This window comes from Aphidius gifuensis, linkage group LG3 (assembly GCF_014905175.1).
Source record: "Aphidius gifuensis isolate YNYX2018 linkage group LG3, ASM1490517v1, whole genome shotgun sequence".
Taxonomy (NCBI): domain Eukaryota; kingdom Metazoa; phylum Arthropoda; class Insecta; order Hymenoptera; family Braconidae; genus Aphidius; species Aphidius gifuensis.
This window is the reverse complement of record NC_057790.1, coordinates 18693001-18711867: the sequence shown is the minus strand read 5'-3', so window position 1 is coordinate 18711867 and position 18867 is coordinate 18693001. Positions and strand designations below refer to the sequence as shown.

The following is an 18867-nucleotide window of genomic DNA, read 5'->3' as shown; positions in this document are numbered from 1 at the left end:
TATATAAAAAATCAGCTAGAAAACAAGATGTAAGTATAATAGAAATTTCAAAAAAAATAAAATATATAAAAAAAATACTTATGATAATTATAATCTAGCTCAAGAAAGTTTAAATAAAATTAATAAAAAAAAAATATTATTGTAAATAACAACAATGGAGTTAATAATAATGAGGCCAAAATTATATGAAATTATAAATAGATATTTAAATAATTAAATAAATAAAAAAGAAAATGATTCTAAATATAAAAAGCAAATAAATTATAAATAAATGTAATTGTATTTTATTTTTTTCACAATGGCCTATATTTATTTCACTGAGAAATTGGGAAATAGTTCTTTAAATAATAACCATAACTTTCATGTATCATTTTTAGAAAATTATTATCTAGATAAATAAAAAAACAAAAAAAAAATTAATTTGAATAATTATTTCTTTAATAAATCAAAAAATTATTTAAATATTTTACACAACAATATAAATTTATTGATTAATTTTTCCTAATGAATTTGAATATACTTAATCACAGCCTCAGTATAAACAATATATTTTTTTTTTTTTCAATTGAAAAAAAGTCTTATTTTCTGGATGTTAAAAATATTCTAAACAACCTGAGTTATAACTTTTTTTCTTTTTTTTTGTCATGTATTTCTAACATTATTAGATGAACTATAATCTTGTTGTTCATCAACAGTAACAAATAATTTATCTTCTTCACCCAAGTAATCTCTTCTTACACAATTATTATTTGAACGTCTATTATCTCTTTTAGGTAATGACAATGATTTTAAATCATTGTAAGATATATCAATATCTTTAAATGCATTGAGCATAAATATTGCTGTTATAACAATTAAAAAACTACATATTGTACCTAATATATCTTGAAAAATCATTGTTTTCCATTCTTGGAATAATATTGTAGATGCAATGATAACAGATGTTGTAAAAAAAACATAATATATTGGTGTTACAATACCAGTATTAAATAAATCTAATGCTTTGTTTAAATAATTCATTTGTATCATGATAAAAGTTATTGTAGAAAATAATAATATCCATATTGTAAAATTTTCCATATGATTTTTTCCATCATAAATCATTTCTCTCAATGCTAAACCAAGTGCTTTACAACACATGACAGTTAGTGAACCAATAATTGAACATAAAAATACATATACAATGACATTTTCTTTGCCATAAACTGGTCCAAAATAAAATACAATAAATAAACAAATTGATAATATTATCATTGTATAAAATATAAAACCACCATTAAATACTCTAGCTATTAATTCATCAAATGTATCATGTTGTTCTATTTTTGGTGCATGTAAAATAAACATTGTTGATCCAATAATACATAAAAAACAACCCATCTATAAAATAACATTTTTTATTAATCTCATTTATTCTTTGTTAGTATTATCAATCAATTTTTAATAATTATTATTTTTAATATTATACCTTGCCAAGTAAGTTGAGCTTTTCATTGAGATATTTTGATGACAACACAGCAGATACAACAATGCTCAAGGCACCAAGAGGTGTTACAATTGAAGCTGGTGCCAATGCATAAGCAATAAAATTAGCAGCTTCACCAATACCCACTGAATAAAATTAATAAATAATTATATAATCATTCTATTATTTTATATAATTTGTTTAATTAAATGTTATGAATCATACTTGATAAAAATCCAGCCCACCACATGCAATCTTTCAAGTATCCATGCCCTCCAGCTCCAGCACGTAAACCATTTTTTTGAAGATTAATTAATGCTTTTTTTTTAATAATAAAACTTGCACCTTGAAAAATAAAAAATTACAATAATTATTAAAGAATTAAATGTCAAAATGATAATAATAAACAATCTTTTTCTAACCAATGAATATATTGGAGATAATGGCAAGTCCAAGACCCGAATAAAATTCTGTAGCTTTAAAATCTTCCATTTAACAATTGTTTATTAACATCCAAGTGTATTTAAAATATCAACAATTTCATGTAAAAAAATATTTACAATGAATTGTTATTTTTTTATTATTGTTTTTTAATTTGAGTCACATTGAATGTTTTGGTGTGGCGGGGGGTGTAGGGGGCATGGTTGTAATCAGGCATGGGTAAAATAAATAAAGCCTCTTTCAAAATATTACACTGTATTTCATTTCCAATATTAATAAATAAAATATTTATTGTTGTGAGTCTATGGGCCGGTTTTTTCGTCCAACATTACAGTTAACTGAGCATTAACTAACTTTAACTAACTAAGGATTAACTACTTATCGATTGATATTTTCAATACTAAAGCATGTAAAAAACGCAGTCGGTAACCAAATCCTTAGTTAGTTAACTAGAGTTTAAACCTTAGTTAACTGTAATGTTGGACGAAAAAACCGGCCCTATTACTATGGTTAAAAAAAGAACAAGAAATATCCAGTTAATGAGTAAACGAATGTGTACTTTTGTATATTATTAAATTAATCTTAATTAATTAACATTTGTTAAATTAATTTTTAACTATCAACGCTTAGGCGGACATAAATTGAACTACTTGAGTAGTAAACTAGTAACTTACCTACCTTAATGACATTTACATTTTAGTACATGCCCAACTCTGCTTGAGTAACACCCAAAAAAAAAAAAAATATATGTATAATGCAAAACAGATGTAGAGTGACTTTGTATTTTCACTGACATATCGCCAGTTGCACATCAGCTTCTCTGTATTGAAGATCAACATCGTGTTCATATATGTTCATATTGTTCATGTAGTGTATAAAGACAAATTGAGAGAAAGAGACAATAAAAAAATAACAAAAAATAAATAATTTTCAAGTAAATTGATAATTAAATATATAACAAAGTGTCAAATAAATACTCCAATATTAAAATCATCATTAAAAATGAGTGAATTAACTCAAGAAGAGGTAAGTTTTCCACATTTTTCCAAGTTTATTACCCCCTTGCCTCGCCACTCCTCTGTTCGTCGTCCAGGTGAAACAAATAGTCAATGATGCTGCCAACACATCGTTTCTCTTTTTTTTTTTTCTTTATCATCATCATCATTATCATATTTTGCGAATCATGATATTAAATTCAATTCATCCTTTATCAAAAATTATTTGTCATATAAAAAATTACATAACCAAATAAAAAAAAAAAAGAGATCAACTAAAATTAAAAAAAAAAAAGAAAAACATGAACTACACACACACACACACACACGCTTGCGATAGATATCAACAAAAAAAATTTCTTTGTTCTTTATTAAAATGAGTCAGTTAAATTGAATATATTTTTGTTGAGCCAATAAAGCATTGACCCTTTTATATTTTATTTTTTTTTTTTTTAACATGTTTATTTTTATAATAATATAAAAATAAATTTCAACAAAAAAAAAAAAGAAAATGGATGTTGGTGTCTTTGTTGCCTTTGTTGACACGTTTTTTTTTTGTTGAATTTAAATTTAGCTTATCATTGATATATTGATGCTTTGGTTAGGTTTAATTTGATGCTGATGATTTTAAAAAGATGTTAAATAATTTTAATGATTTTTAGATTCGTAGACGACGATTGGCTAGATTAGCTGGGTTAGCTGGATCAGAGACAAATAGTCCACCTGTGCCAACAAGTCCAAATGGAATTAATCTCCAACCTCAAAATTCACCTCCAACACCTGGACCCTCAACAACTGCATCAAGCATTGTTACATCTTCACCAATACCAGCAGTTTCATTAAATAAAATTGATTCAGCTGATAAAATATATGAAGCAGCAATGGAAACTGATGAAAGTATAGAAAAACAATTTAATAATTCAGGAATTGATGTTGATTCAGGTATTGAAAATATGGAAGTTGAAGAAATTGATAAAAAAAATGAATCACAAAGATCAAGAACAAGTTCTACTAATGAAATATTACAAGATCATATAACATCAACAATTGTACGTGTATTACGTATTTGTTGGAAAGAATCAATTGCTGGTACAGTTAATCTTCCACAATTATCATCAATATATAATGAAAATAAAACAATTGATTATACTGATATTATTAGTCAAGGATTAATGGAAATGATGTCAATATATAATAAAAATGAAGATCCAATATCAGAAATATCAAGTGAACAATTATCAGATTGTGATGATAGTCCAAATAGTGATACAGAAATAATGTGTACACAATCAGATAGTCATACAACAAATATATTACCAATATTACCATTACCACCTGGTGAAAAATTAACACCACCAAAAAGTTTATTATATTTATTTGATTGTTTTAAACGTGTATCAATTGAAGAAAGTAATCATCCAAAACGTTCAAATGTACCACCAATATCAGATGTATTGGCAAATTTAAGATCACAAATTGTACAATATTCAAGTCTTGTATTACAAAATATAATTGGTATACCAGACAATGATAATAATAATAGTAATAATAATAATATTGATAAAAAATTAAGTCCATTACTTAATCCATTATTATGTCAAACATTACCACGTGGTTATCTTCATGAGCTTGTTACTAAAATTCATACAAATACATTGATATTTAATAGTATATTTATACCATTATTACAAGGTATTTATTTATCAATGCAACAATCAAGTTTAGTTGGTAATACACATAGACGTCCAACAGAAGCACTTGAAGAATTAATTGATATACGTATTGGTACAACTGGTAATATACGTCCAATATGTAAATTAATAACTCAACAAATACAATTTCAACCAGTACTTATGACAACAGCAAATGGACGTGAAATTGCTAAAACATCATATCTTGGTCCATTTTTATCTGTATCAATATTTGCTGAAGATTCACCAAAAGTTGCTGATAAATTTTTTACTGGTAATCCAAGTGAGGATAAATCAATAAATTTAACAATACAACAAGAACTTGATAATACAAGAACATCAGTACATCGTATTATACATTCAATATTAACAACAAGTTCATGTAGAGAAACAACATTATCATATTTATCAAAAATAGTACGTTATAATGAAAAACGTGCACAAATACAAACAGATGATTCAAATTTAGCTGGTGATGGTTTTATGTTAAATTTATTATCAATATTACAAATGTTAAGTGTTAAAATTAAATTAGATACAATTGATACATTGTATCCATTTAATCCATCATGTTTTGTTGATATTAAAAATGAAACAAGATTAAAATTAACATCACAAGAAGCAAATGATTGGTTAGATAAATTAATAAATGAACATGGTAAAGAATGGCCAGATGCAAAATTTTCAACAAAATGTTGGTTTATAACATTACATTGTCATCATATTGCATTAATGCCAGCATTACAAAAATATCAAAAAAAATTACGTGCATTAAGAGAATTACAAAAAATGTTAGATGAATTACAATCAACTGAATCACAATGGAAAGATACAGCATTTGCATTACATAATAAAGAATTAATTCGTAGATGGAAACAACAATTAAAAAGATTAGGTAAATCAAAATCATGTGCTGATGCTGGTTTACTTGATCCAGTATTATTACGACGTTCATTACATTTTTATTCAACAGTTGCTGATGTATTATTGGGTTTATTAACTGATGTTAAACCTGGTAGTGTATTACCAGAACTTCCATTATCACGTCAAATACCAATTAAATTTACAGCATTACCAGAATGGTATGTTGAAGATATTGCTGAATTTTTATTATTTGCATTACAATATAGTCCAACAATTGTTGCTAATAATATGGAAAATTCATTAATAACATGGTTACTTGTTGTAATATGTACACCACATTGTATGAGAAATCCATATTTAATTGCTAAAATAATTGAAGTATTATTTGTTATTAATCCAAGTGTACAAGGTAGAACTGAATCATTACATGATCAAGTTATGTCACATCCAATATCAAAAACATATTTGGCATCATATTTAATGAAATTTTATACTGATATTGAAACAACTGGATCAAGCTCTGAATTTTATGATAAATTTTCAATACGTTATCATATTAGTTTAATATTAAAATCAATGTGGGATAGTCCAGTACATCGTGCATCAATTGTTAATGAATCAAATAATGGTAAACAATTTGTTAAATTTGTTAATATGTTGATGAATGATACAACATTTTTATTAGATGAAAGTTTAGAATCATTAAAAAGAATTCATGAAGTACAAGAATTAATGTCTGATCAAACAGCATGGAGTAAATTACCACAAGAACAACAACAATCAAGATCAAGACAATTATCTGCTGATGAAAGACAAGCAAGATCATATTTAACACTTGCCAAAGAAACAGTATCAATGTTTCATTATTTAACTGTTGATATTAAAGAACCATTTTTAAGACCAGAACTTGTTGGTAGATTAAGTGCTATGTTAAATTTTAATTTACAACAATTATGTGGACCTAAATGTAAAAATTTAAAAGTTAGAAAACCACAAAAATATGGATGGGAACCAAGAACATTACTTGGACAACTTGTTGATATTTATTTACATCTAGATTGTGATAGTTTTGCTGCTGCTTTAGCAAGTGATGAAAGATCATTTTGTAAAGAATTATTTGATGATGCATCAAATCGTTTAGATAGATCAGCAATTAAAACACCAACTGAAATTGCTAGATTTCGTGTACTTGCTGAACGTGCTGCTGTTATTGCACGTGATAATCGTGCACGTGATGAAGATTACAGTGATGCACCTGAAGAATTTCGTGATCCACTTATGGATACATTAATGGAAGATCCAGTTAAATTACCATCTGGTATTATCATGGATAAAGCAATTATTATAAGACATTTATTAAATAGCTCAACAGATCCATTTAGTCGTCAACCACTCAGTGAAGACATGCTAACACCTGGTAATTTTATATTTATTTAAATACTATATAACTATTTTATTTACTTGATTATATTTTCAATTTTATATTATTAATTTTTTTATTATTATTATTACAGCTATTGATCTTAAAGAAAAAATATCAGCATGGAAACAGGAGAAAAAAAAGTCTGCTAATTTGTAAATTTTGTGGTGCCAAACAAAATGTGAGATTTAAAGAATCAATCATTTAAAAAAAAAAATATTTTGCACAATATCGGTTACTGGATAACAAAATATAAAAATTATTAAATTAAAAATAAATTATCAGTGCATTAATAGACCAATAAGCACTCGATTTAGATTAATGTTCTTTTTTTTCTACCAGACAGAAAGAAATAAAAAAAAAAAATTGATAAAAATAAATTAAAACAGTGTAAATTTTTGGACGTTGTCATTATTTTGAGATGAAAATGAAACTAAAAAAAAAAAAGAAAAACGCGAAATTATAATTTTCTTAATCATTTGACTTTGTAAATATGTGTTTATCGTGATGCCTATGAATTAATAAGGCTTTATTAAATAATAATAATAATAAAAGTATTCAAATTTGAATATAAAATTCATTTACATTTACGTGATAGTGATGCAAACATACGTAAAATAATAAACATAAATATAACGTATGATGAATAAATAAATATTCATAAAATATAAAATGTACTCTCTAGCATTTAAAAGTATTGTGAATGGTGGTGAAAAATATAATTTGAATAAGTGTAGTGGTTGATATAAAATATAAAAATAAAAATAAAAAAATCTATCGATATAATTGAAAAAAAAAACGTAACGAAAAGATTCAATAAAAGTAAATATGTTTTTTGAGTGAGTTTTATAAAATTTATCGTAGATTAATTGATCGAAATTTTTTTGAATTATTTTTTTCATTTTGATATTTATACATCATGTTAATTTTTCGTTATTCGAAAATTGAAAAAAAACACTGCCAATATTATCACTGCAATAATTAACTTTTTCAAAATTTTATTCATATACTTTTGCATTCCGAATTCGCATAAAAATTTATATTATTATTATTACTTTCATTGCGAATATAACTCAAAAAAATTATCTTCCAATGTCAAGTATTATCCTTGTCATATTTGCCAGTTTAAATAATTAAAAATTAATATTGAATTGGATGAAGAAAAAAAAATCATGATTGGTGTAAATATAATAAAGAAAAAAATAATTGTCAATAATAATTATCATTAACGAGTTAATACATGCTTTCATTTTTTATTTCTGATTTTATTTGTGATTTATCATTGTCATTGATTATTGACTGTACTAAATTGACTGTACTAAAATGAAACAATATTATTATTAATAATTAATATTAGCAATCAGTCATCTTGTGTTTGTATATATTAGATCTAATAAATTCAATTAATGATTTTTGTTTTTCTTTTTTGAGATATAAAATAGTGATAAGATAATTTTGGCAATCGAAATTCAAATTAATAATATTATCAATGTATAAGATTAAAATAATATAAAACTAATCATTTAATAATAGTTATAATTATAGTAAATATATTTAGAATATATTAAGTGGATAAATTTATCATATGTATTTAATTTATTAACAATTATTTTTTAAGTACAATATAATTGCTATATTAAATTACTGCACAATACTTTTGTTTAAACTATCAAACAAATCATTTGAAAAAATAGTTAAAATAGTTAAATAGTAGTTTGTGATATTTATCTTGAAGATTATCATTGGCTTTACTTTAAAATGGCAAATAAAATTAGAAACATTTAATCAAACATACAAGCCTACAAAATTAATTTAAATTTCAATTATATGTAAATTGTTTCTATCATTCTCTGATTTTAATGGCTTTGAATATTTTAATAATATTCAAATTTACTTTGCATGTAAATTTAAATAATTAAAAATAAATTAAATATACAAATGAATTGTGTAAAATAAAATACAATTTAAATATACATTATAAAAAAATATTGTAACAATTGAAATAAAACATTAACAAAATATTACATTTATATTTATTAAAGAATTCCGTCAAATTTGAATTTAAAAAAAATTCCGGATGTACAAACAGCACCCTCTATCAAAGAAAAAAAAAAGTAAACTTGTGTAGTTGTAGTAGTGAGGATTAATATTCATGTGTGTATGTATTGAATATCAATGTGAATTATTTTTTTTCGCATAAGTTTGTTTGCATTTTTATCTTTGTTAATAACTTAATAACAAATAGTTTTTACCAAGTTATTTTGTTGTTTAATATATTGCGCATTTATGAAGACAATTATAAAATCATTAATTACAAATGTTGTTATAAAACGAGTGCCTTGTGTGTTAGTCCTTTTCACTTGTCTTGAATAACAAATATTTTGATAAACATCATGCTTAAGACAGCATTGAAAAAAACATTTGGATTTGATGATTTTAAGAATGACATTCAGGCTAAAGCTATTGATGCAATATATGCAGGTAATTAATTAAATATACTCCAAAAAAATACAAAAGAAAAAAAAACAATACATAACCTTTAAAATTTATTTCATGATCAATATTTATAACAGCTTTTAAATTGTTACAGGGAAAAATGATGTCTACGTTTGTATGCCAACTGGAGGTGGCAAATCATTATGTTTTCAATTTCCAGCAGTGCTTAAGGAAAATGCAGTTGCCCTTGTTATTTCACCACTATTGGCACTTGTCAAGGTTTGTTTGTTTTTTCTTATAACAATTCAAACACTTGTCGTATTTTGTTTATAAAAAACACATGACTGTAATGATATTTTTTATTTTGTCTCTAGAATCAAGTTGATTATTTAAACTCTAAAAAAATAAAAGCACATACATTAAATGGAAAAACATCAGTTGGACAAAAGACAGAAATTATTAATGATATTACTAGTAAAAAACCAACGACCAAGTTGATATATGTTACACCAGAAATGTGTGCTCAGAATCATTTTCATGTGAGTATTTAATTAATATTATTATATATAAAATTTATTTATTAATTTAATAATATATATTTACAGGAAGTTTTAAGAAAAATGAATAAACTTAAGACAATATCATATATTGTCATTGATGAAGCTCATTGTTTAAGTCAATGGGGTCATGATTTTAGACCAAGTTATAGAAAACTTGGTGAGTTAAGAACTGTCATACCTGGTGTACCAGTTGTTGCTCTAACAGCCACTGCTGCTAAAGAGGTATTATTAAAAAAATTAATATAATCAAAAATTCACTAATAATAATTACCAATTTTTAATTATTGTCATTAGGTTGTTCAGGATATTTTTAAATCTCTTCGAATGGAAAAACCTCAAATATTTTCATCACCAGTATTTCGTGATAATTTATTTTACGATGTTTGGTTTGTTGATTCAATAGCAAAACCCCTGGAACATCTTAAAAATTTTATTCTTGAGTCTTTATCATCAACAGATACTAAAAATAATTGTGGAATAATTTATTGTCGTAAAAAAGAAACAACTGAATTTTTAGCTCAACAATTGACTGATGCTGGAATACCAACACTTGCTTATCATTCTGGTAAGTTATTTATTTTATTTTTTTGATAAATAAAACAAAACGTGTAAATGATTAATGAATTGAATAGTTAATAGAGTAATTTATTATTTGTTTTTTATACTTAGGTCTTAAAGCTTCTGAACGTATTAGCGTTCAAGATCAATGGACATCTGGAACAACGCCAGTTATCGCTGCAACAGTTAGGTTCGATAAATGTCATTTACCACGTGATTTTTAAAATTGAGATCACACTTATAAATATAAATGAAAAAAAGCTGCTTATTTATTTTTATTCTAATTAGTTTGTTTTTGTTTTTTTTTATATTATAGTTTTGGAATGGGGGTAGATCTTGGTCCAATCAGGTAAATAAAACTTGAAAATAAGTAAAATTATTTGGATAAATGAATAATTGATAAGTAACTTGTTTTGAAAAATTTATTTTTTAGATTTGTGGCACATTGGACAGTTCCCCAAAGTATTGCTGCGTATTATCAAGAATCTGGTAGATCAGGACGTGATGGGAAACCTGGTTTTTGTCGTATTTATTTTAGCTCTGAAGAATTTCGAGCAATATCATTTTTAACCAAAGAACTTGATCCAAATCAACCAGCAGAAATAGCAAAATTAAAATATAAAAATTTTGAAAAAATGGTTAATTTTTGTCTTGAGACAAAATGTCGTCATGGTGAATTTTCAAAATATTTTGGTGATAATCCACCAAATTGTAAAGATCGTTGTGATGTTTGTAAAGATTTAAATTCAATTAAAAAACGTATTAGTGAATTTGAAGTACATCAAACACGTCCAAATAAATCAACAAAAATATCACCACTTGATGGTATATCATTGTCAAAGTTTGATAATTATGATGATGAAACAAGTGGTGGTGGTTTTGGTCCATCAATAGAAGAAATACGTGCACAAGATAAAAAAGAAATGGAAGATTTAATACAAAAACAATTTGCATTAAGACGTGGTAGTGATAATTCTAGTCTTAAAAAAATACATAAAACAAATATTGATGATGCTAAAAAAGCACAAGTATATGCTGCTGAAAGTACTGATGTTAAAGTCAAAGGTTTAACTGTTAAAGTACGTGAGCATTGTTTAGCTCAGCTTAAAGAAGCATTAATGGATAATTATAAATTTTTTCATGATGAATTATCAGAACGTATTGAAGAAAATGATATTCATGAAATTGCATGTGTTATGGAATATGGAGTACTTTGTAAAACAAAATTATCAAATAAGTACAAACTTGATTTAAATCAATTAGTTAGTTCAGTCAGAAAATCAACAGCTAGTCGTTGTATTTATGAATCTTTCAATGATTTTAGAGAACCATCGGTTAATGATAACAAAGATGATGATAATAATGATGATAATGATGATGAAATTATTGATTCACATTACGAAGGATTTACTAATTCAACAGAATTAATATCAAAGTCAAAAGATACATCAAGTACTAATGGTAATTTTAAATGTGAAGGTTTTATTAGTTCATCAGAATTATTATTAAAATCTAAAGATATTCCAAGTACTAATGATAATAATTTTGTTAGTTCTTCTGAATTAAAAACAAAAATAAAAGACCCAAATACATATTATGAATTTGGAGGATTTATAAGTTCTTCAGAATTAATATCAAAAATAAAAGAAAATTCTAAAGATGAAGAATCATTAAATATTGGCTTTCGAACAGCTAAAGAAATAAATAAAAATTCTATAAAAGAAAATTCTAAAGATGAAGAATCATTAAATATTGGCTTTCGAACAGCTAAAGAAATTAATAAAAATTCTATAAATACAGATAATAATAAATCATCATCAATAATTGAAAATACAAAAATAAAAAAACCACCAAATGAAGATAAAAAAAATTGTGATAATAAAGGTAAATTAAAATTAAAAAATACTGATTTAAAAGAAAAAGGTTCAATGTTTAAATATTTAGTTAAAAAAATTGATTTAAATGATTCAAGTAGAGAAAATAATAAAGCTAATAATACTGATGAATTAATTAATGGTAATAAAAATATTGACATTGAAAAAAATATAGACACAAAAAAAGATTTAATACAAAATAAAAAACATGAAAATCGTAAACGTTCAGGTGATACAAATAATTGTAATGATAATAATAAAAAAATAAAAATTGATACTCAAAAAAATGATAAAATATTAGATAAAAATGATAAAGGTTTTCAAGTTAAAAAAATATCAAGAAGTAGTGAAAAAACATTAAAATTTGAAACAGCAGCTGTTTTAAAAAATTATCTTATGAAATTTTATCCATCAAAAAGAATACCAGATAAAGAATCATTTACAAAAACTTGCAAAGACATGCATCATAAAATAATGGAAGAAAAAATATATGGTAAATTTTATTTATATTATAATTAAATTTAAGATAATATTAACATCCCAAAACAAGATGATAATAATAATAATTTTTCTGTTTTTAGATGAAGCTAAAATGCAAAAATGGGTAAGACAACAACTTCGTGAAATGTAAGTTTTATTTTTCCATGAAAAAAAGAAAAAAACCGAAAAAAATATTTAATAAATTTTACAAGTTTTTTAATTTGTTTTTTTTTTTTTTGTTTAAAAAATTACAAAAAATAAAAACTTATAATTATTTTCTTATACATAAAATCAATCGTGACATATTAATTTTGTAAATATCAATTAATAAACAATACAAATAAAAATAAACATTAAAATATAAATGTAAATGAGATCTTGCAATTTAGAGTAACAAAAATAAGTGCTTGTTCTGACACCGATTGTTAAATTGAGTTTAAAGTCAGGAAGAAGAATAATGAAGAACAACAAGAGCAATTGAATAAATGTAAAATAAAAAATAAATAACATTCTAGACGACCATGATCATGTAAAATTCGACCTCCATTGGAATTTAAAATAACAAAATTTACTTGACATTTCGAGGTTTTTTATTCAATTAATAGTTAAATAATTGGCAATGATTATTTGATGATAATTTATTATATTTTATTTAAGTATTATATTGCCACAAAAGTATTATTTTGTTTTATTTATTTAAAATAAATTTAACATAAATGTACTGGTTTATATATCAATGTCTCGATACATGACTTCTAAAATTTGTTTCAAGTTTTAAGAGTGGGAAAAACTTTTGTCTTCCGTACCACTACTATTTTTTACATCTAAATATCTAAACTTAGATCACTCCTAAATTGCTTTAAGCTCAGTACACATCAGCTAATATATCTTAAGCGTTTTGTGTCTCTTATTTCATTACAAGAAATTTTTGCAATAATTATCAAATTAATTTCTGTAAATAATTATTATATTTTCGTGATTCAGGTCATCATCTTTATTTTGGTTTTTATTATTTTTTTAATTTAACATGGCATACAGCTGGGACAATCGTGTCAGTTTTATTGTCAGATTTTTATATGGTTTGTAATATTTAAAACTTCCGCAATAAATTAAGTGACTCATTTCATTAAAATTTAATAAACAAAAAAATTCTTTGTGAATTGTTTCTATAATATTAATATGAAATTTGTTGAATTTTATTGATGTTTTAAATATTAAACAGATATTGATAATAATGGTGTACTTGAACAACATGATTTTGAATGTATGGCATTAAAAATGACACTGATTGAGGGTAAAGGTGATTTTAATTGCAATCGTTATCAAGAAAATCTTCATATTATGCTATCACTGTGGGAAGAAATTGCTGAACTTGCTGATTTTAATAAGGTTCATTAAATTATATATTTATTATTGATAACTACTAATAATTATTAATTTTATTTTTTTTTATTTTAAGGATGGAGTTGTTACAGTTGAAGAATTCAAAGCAGCAGTACAAAAAAGTTGTCTAGGTAGAACATATAGAGATTTTCCACAATCAATGAAAATGTTTATTGATAGTCATTTTAAATTAGTTGACATTAACGGTAAGTTTATATGTTAATATTAATTTGATTTGTGTGTTACGAAAAAAACTATTTTTAATATTTAAAAATATATTTATTTATTTTTATCAAGATGATGGAGTTATTGCTGCTGATGAATTTCGTTATAATTGTGTAACTAGAATTCCTGTTGATAGCATTGATGTTCTTAATGAATCATATCAAAATTTATTGACAGTAAGAATTCATAAAAACGAATTAGTTTATTTTAATTAAAACTGGTTTAAAAAAAATCTACTTTAATGATGGATATAATTTTTTTTTTCCAGGATGATGATAGAAAACGAGGAGGCTTGACATTATCACGTTACCAAGAACTCTACGCACAATTTCTTGGCAATCCTGATGAAAATTGTGCTGCTGTTCATCTCTTTGGACCTCTACATGAAATGTGTTAACTAGTATGTCATTTAACATTCAAATATTATTTCATTAATCTCATTTGACCAGGAGAAAAAGAATTTTATTAGACAATCACCGGAATAAATATTTCATGATTTTTTCACGTAATCTTCATTATCAAACTCAGGAGTTGTTCGAATACAATAAGTACAATCATTATCTTCATTAAAAGTTTTAAGGGAAGTTTATTTTAAAAATAAAAAAATTTTATCGTTATTTTTAAACAAATTTACATTTTGATTGTTATTTATTTATACGTGATCTTCCATGGTCAATCTTTGTGTTCTATAATCACCAAGTAATTGTGTTAATGCTGCTCGTTCAATTCTAGCAGATACAACACGAGCTTTTTCTTCAACCATTGCAGCTGTTGCTAATGATACAGAATTAAGACTTCTGTCTGCTATCATTTGTATTACTAATTTTCATGAATATATAAACATTTATTATTAAATAAAAAACGATAATAATGAATATTGATTAACTTACGAAGAATTTGGAAGATGATTTGATGGTGATTTGGAAACAGATTAAGGTTCATGATCTTAATATCTTGAGCTAGATACAACAACTAAACGACTTCTAGTACATAGACGTGGTACCTTACCAATATCTTATTACTGACTCATTGTAATATTTGTCTTTGATACTATTATTTATACAGCTTCATCATGTGTTGCTTCTTCAGAACTTGTACTATTAACTTTGAATATTTGATTTCGAATCTGTAAAAAATTTAATCATCCGTTGAGAATATTAATAAACTATTTTTGGTAATAAGAAATATGTTTTCCTAATTATTTTAAAAAATTAAATAGTACCTCCTATAGCATTCTATATTCCTAATGAATATAGAAACAATGAGTAAAATCTTCAAAGAATACGTCTTCGAATTTCTGTTATCCTAATATATTTAAAAAAAAAATTTTATAGGTATGCCACGAATATTTTGAAATTTAAAAAAAAAAAATTTTTTAGGAAATACTTCCTTGCTCATTCTATGTTCCTGATACTTGAAAATTTTTTTTTCTTATAAATTTCAAAAAAGTTGTAGAAAAAAAAATTTTAGAGTATCAGGAATATAGAATGAGCAAAGAGGTATTTGATATTTTCGGAAATACCTCCTTGCTTATTCTATGTTCCTGATACTCTAAAATTTTTTTTTCTATCAAATTTCAAAAAATTTATAGAAAAAAAAATTTTCGAGTATCAGGAACATAGAATGAGCAAAGAGGTATTTGATATTTTTGAGAAATCAGCGCCATCTAGTGTTTTTTTTGAAAACTATAATAGGTAAACATGTTGAAATATCATAGATAGAAGAGGGCTGTTTTATCAGGGTTATAGAACAGAAAAAGAGGTATTTTTTGTGCCACACTACGAAGCGCCATCTATCGTATTTTCTTAGGACTATATAGTAAAAACATTAAAATATCATAGATAGAAAAAGGCTGTTTTATCAGGGTTATAGAACAGAAAAAGAGGTATTTTTTGTGCCACACTACAAAGCGCCATCTATTGTTTTTCTTTAGAACTATATAGTAACACATTGAAATATCGTAGATAGAGGAGGGCTGTTTTATCAGGGTTGTAGAACAAGAATAGAGGTATTTTTTGAGTTAACTAGTTCAGCGCCATCTATTGTTTTTTTCAGGAACTATAGAGATAACACAATGAAATATCATAGATAGACGAAAGCTGTTTTATCAGGGTTGTAGAACAAGAAAAGAGGTATTTTTTGAGTTAACAAGTTCAGCGCCATCTATTGTTTTTTTCAAGAACTATAGAGATAACACAATGAAATATCATAGATAGAAGAGGGCTGTTTTATCAGGGTTATAGAACAGGAAAAGAGGTATTTTTTAAGTTAACAAGTTCAGCGCCATCTATTGTTTTTTTCAAGAACTATAGAGATATCACAATGAAATATCATAGATAGAAGAAGGCTGTTTTATCAGGGTTATAGAACAGGAAAAGAGGTATTTTTTGAGTTAACAAGTTCAGCGCCATCTATTGTTTTTTCAAGAACTATAGAGATAACACAATGAAATATCATAGATAGAGGAGGGCTGTTTTATCAGGGTTGTAGAACAAAAAAAGAGGTATTTTTTGAGTTAACTAGTTCAGCGCCATCTATTGTTTTTTTCAGGAACTATAGAGATAACACAATGAAATATCATAGATAGAGGAGGGCTGTTTTATCAGGGTTGTAGAACAAGAAAAGAGGTATTTTTTGAGTTAACAAGTTCAGCGCCATCTATTGTTTTTTTCAGGAACTATAGAGATAACACAATGAAATATCGTAGATAGACGAAAGCTGTTTTATCAGGGTTGTAGAACAAGAAAAGAGGTATTTTTTGAGTTAACAAGTTCAGCGCCATCTATTGTTTTTTTCAGGAACTATAGAGATAACACAATGAAATATCATAGATAGAGGAGGGCTGTTTTATCAGGGTTGTAGAACAGGAAAAGAGGTATTTTTTAAGTTAACAAGTTCAGCGCCAACTATTGTTTTTTTCAGGAACTATAATGATAACACAATGAAATATCATAGATAGAAAAAGGCTGTTTTATCAGGGTTATAGAACAGAAAAAGAGGTATTTTTTGAGTTAACAAGTTCAGCGCCATCTATTGTTTTTTCAAGAACTATAGAGATAACACAATGAAATATCATAGATAGAGGAGGGCTGTTTTATCAGGGTTGTAGAACAAGAAAAGAGGTATTTTTTGAGTTAACAAGTTCAGCGCCATCTATTGTTTTTTTCAAGAACTATAGAGATAACACAATGAAATATCGTAGATAGACGAAAGCTGTTTTATCAGGGTTGTAGAACAAGAAAAGAGGTATTTTTTGAGTTAACAAGTTCAGCGCCATCTATTGTTTTTTTCAAGAACTATAGAGATAACACAATGAAATATCATAGATAGAGGAGGGCTGTTTTATCAGGGTTGTAGAACAAGAAAAGAGGTATTTTTTGAGTTAACAAGTTCAGCGCCATCTATTGTTTTTTTCAAGAACTATAGAGATAACACAATGAAATATCATAGATAGAAGAGGGCTGTTTTATCAGGGTTATAGAACAGGAAAAGAGGTATTTTTTAAGTTAACAAGTTCAGCGCCAACTATTATTTTTCTTAGAAACTATAAGATTTTTATTTTCGGAAATACCTCCTTGGTAGTTCTATGTTCCTGATACTCGAAAATTTTTTTTTCTATCAAATTTCAAAAAATTTGTGGAAAAAAATTTTTTCGAGTATCAGGAACATAGAACGAGCAAAGAGGTATTTGATATTTTTGAAAATACCTCCTCACTCATTCTATGTTCCTGATACTCGAAAATTTTTTTTTCTATAAATTTTTTGAAATTTATTAGAAAAAAAAATTTTCGAGTATCAGAAACATAGAATGAGCAAAGAGGTATTTGATATTTTTGAGAAATCAGCGCCATCTAGTGTTTTTTTTGGGAACTATAATAGGTAAACATGTTGAAATATCATAGATAGAAGAGGGCTGTTTTATCAGGGTTATAGAACAGAAAAAGAGGTATTTTTTGTGCCACACTACGAAGCGCCATCTATCGTATTTTCTTGGGACTATATAGTAAAAACATTGAAATATCATAGATAGAAAAAGGCTGTTTTATCAGGGTTATAGAACAGAAAAAGAGGTATTTTTTGTGCCACACTACGAAGCGCCATCTATTGTTTTTCTTTAGAACTATATGGTAACACATTGAAATATCGTAGATAGAGGAGGGCTGTTTTATCAGGGTTGTAGAACAAGAAAAGAGGTATTTTTTGAGTTAACAAGTTCAGCGCCATCTATTGTTTTTTTCAAGAACTATAGAGATAACACAATGAAATATCATAGATAGAGGAGGGCTGTTTCATCAGGGTTGTAAAACAAGAAAAGAGGTATTTTTTGAGTTAACAAGTTCAGCGCCATCTATTGTTTTTTTCAAGAACTATAGAGATAACACAATGAAATATCATAGATAGAGGAGGGCTGTTTTATCAGGGTTGTAGAACAAGAAAAGAGGTATTTTTTGAGTTTATGGCGGTCCATGATAGCG

At 25.6% G+C, this 18867-nt stretch overlaps 4 protein-coding genes across 4 annotated transcripts; 3 read left to right on the top strand and 1 right to left on the bottom strand.

Moving 5' to 3' along the window:
* Window positions 1–419: 419 nt before the first annotated feature.
* LOC122852449 (magnesium transporter NIPA2) lies at window positions 420–2097 on the bottom strand. Its single transcript, XM_044152246.1, has 4 exons — window positions 1888–2097; window positions 1691–1810; window positions 1469–1611; window positions 420–1380 (listed from the first exon to the last, which is right to left on the bottom strand). Exons 1-4 carry the CDS (start codon window positions 1955–1957, stop codon window positions 643–645), a joined length of 1071 nt encoding a protein of 356 aa, XP_044008181.1. The 5' UTR covers window positions 1958–2097; the 3' UTR covers window positions 420–642.
* Window positions 2098–2660: 563 nt separating this feature from the next.
* Window positions 2661–7262, top strand: LOC122852447 (ubiquitin conjugation factor E4 B). Its single transcript, XM_044152244.1, has 3 exons — window positions 2661–2932; window positions 3564–6873; window positions 6971–7262. The coding sequence occupies exons 1-3, from the start codon at window positions 2909–2911 to the stop codon at window positions 7033–7035; spliced, it is 3399 nt and encodes a 1132-aa protein (XP_044008179.1). The 5' UTR covers window positions 2661–2908; the 3' UTR covers window positions 7036–7262.
* A 1662-nt stretch (window positions 7263–8924) lies between these two features.
* On the top strand, window positions 8925–13026 carry LOC122852448 (ATP-dependent DNA helicase Q5-like). The gene is made up of 9 exons (XM_044152245.1): window positions 8925–9357; window positions 9467–9591; window positions 9687–9851; window positions 9918–10094; window positions 10167–10437; window positions 10542–10620; window positions 10747–10779; window positions 10864–12797; window positions 12886–13026. The coding sequence occupies exons 1-9, from the start codon at window positions 9270–9272 to the stop codon at window positions 12933–12935; spliced, it is 2922 nt and encodes a 973-aa protein (XP_044008180.1). The 5' UTR covers window positions 8925–9269; the 3' UTR covers window positions 12936–13026.
* Window positions 13027–13065: 39 nt separating this feature from the next.
* Window positions 13066–15025, top strand: LOC122852451 (sarcoplasmic calcium-binding protein 1). Its single transcript, XM_044152247.1, has 5 exons — window positions 13066–13863; window positions 14007–14173; window positions 14244–14373; window positions 14465–14568; window positions 14661–15025. Exons 1-5 carry the CDS (start codon window positions 13812–13814, stop codon window positions 14787–14789), a joined length of 582 nt encoding a protein of 193 aa, XP_044008182.1. The 5' UTR covers window positions 13066–13811; the 3' UTR covers window positions 14790–15025.
* The last annotated feature ends 3842 nt before the right edge of the window (window positions 15026–18867 follow it).

Excerpts from the sequence above, each read along its gene's own strand:
- LOC122852449 (XM_044152246.1), bottom strand. The coding sequence starts at position 1,957 with ATGGAAGATTTTAAAGCTACAGAATTTTATTCGGGTCTTGGACTTGCC. Across the intron at positions 1,811-1,887 it reads TATCTCCAATATATTCATTG|GTGCAAGTTTTATTATTAAA; the intron begins GTTAGAAAAAGA and ends TTATTTTTCAAG. Across the intron at positions 1,612-1,690 it reads GTGGGCTGGATTTTTATCAA|TGGGTATTGGTGAAGCTGCT; the intron begins GTATGATTCATA and ends AATTTTATTCAG.
- LOC122852447 (XM_044152244.1), top strand. The coding sequence starts at position 2,909 with ATGAGTGAATTAACTCAAGAAGAG. Across the intron at positions 2,933-3,563 it reads GTGAATTAACTCAAGAAGAG|ATTCGTAGACGACGATTGGC; the intron begins GTAAGTTTTCCA and ends AATGATTTTTAG. Across the intron at positions 6,874-6,970 it reads TGAAGACATGCTAACACCTG|CTATTGATCTTAAAGAAAAA; the intron begins GTAATTTTATAT and ends TTATTATTACAG.
- LOC122852448 (XM_044152245.1), top strand. The coding sequence starts at position 9,270 with ATGCTTAAGACAGCATTGAAAAAAACATTTGGATTTGATGATTTTAAG. Across the intron at positions 10,621-10,746 it reads GTTATCGCTGCAACAGTTAG|TTTTGGAATGGGGGTAGATC; the intron begins GTTCGATAAATG and ends TTTATATTATAG. Across the intron at positions 10,780-10,863 it reads GTAGATCTTGGTCCAATCAG|ATTTGTGGCACATTGGACAG; the intron begins GTAAATAAAACT and ends TTTATTTTTTAG.
- LOC122852451 (XM_044152247.1), top strand. The coding sequence starts at position 13,812 with ATGGCATACAGCTGGGACAATCGTGTCAGTTTTATTGTCAGATTTTTA. Across the intron at positions 14,174-14,243 it reads AACTTGCTGATTTTAATAAG|GATGGAGTTGTTACAGTTGA; the intron begins GTTCATTAAATT and ends TTTTATTTTAAG. Across the intron at positions 14,374-14,464 it reads TAAATTAGTTGACATTAACG|ATGATGGAGTTATTGCTGCT; the intron begins GTAAGTTTATAT and ends ATTTTTATCAAG.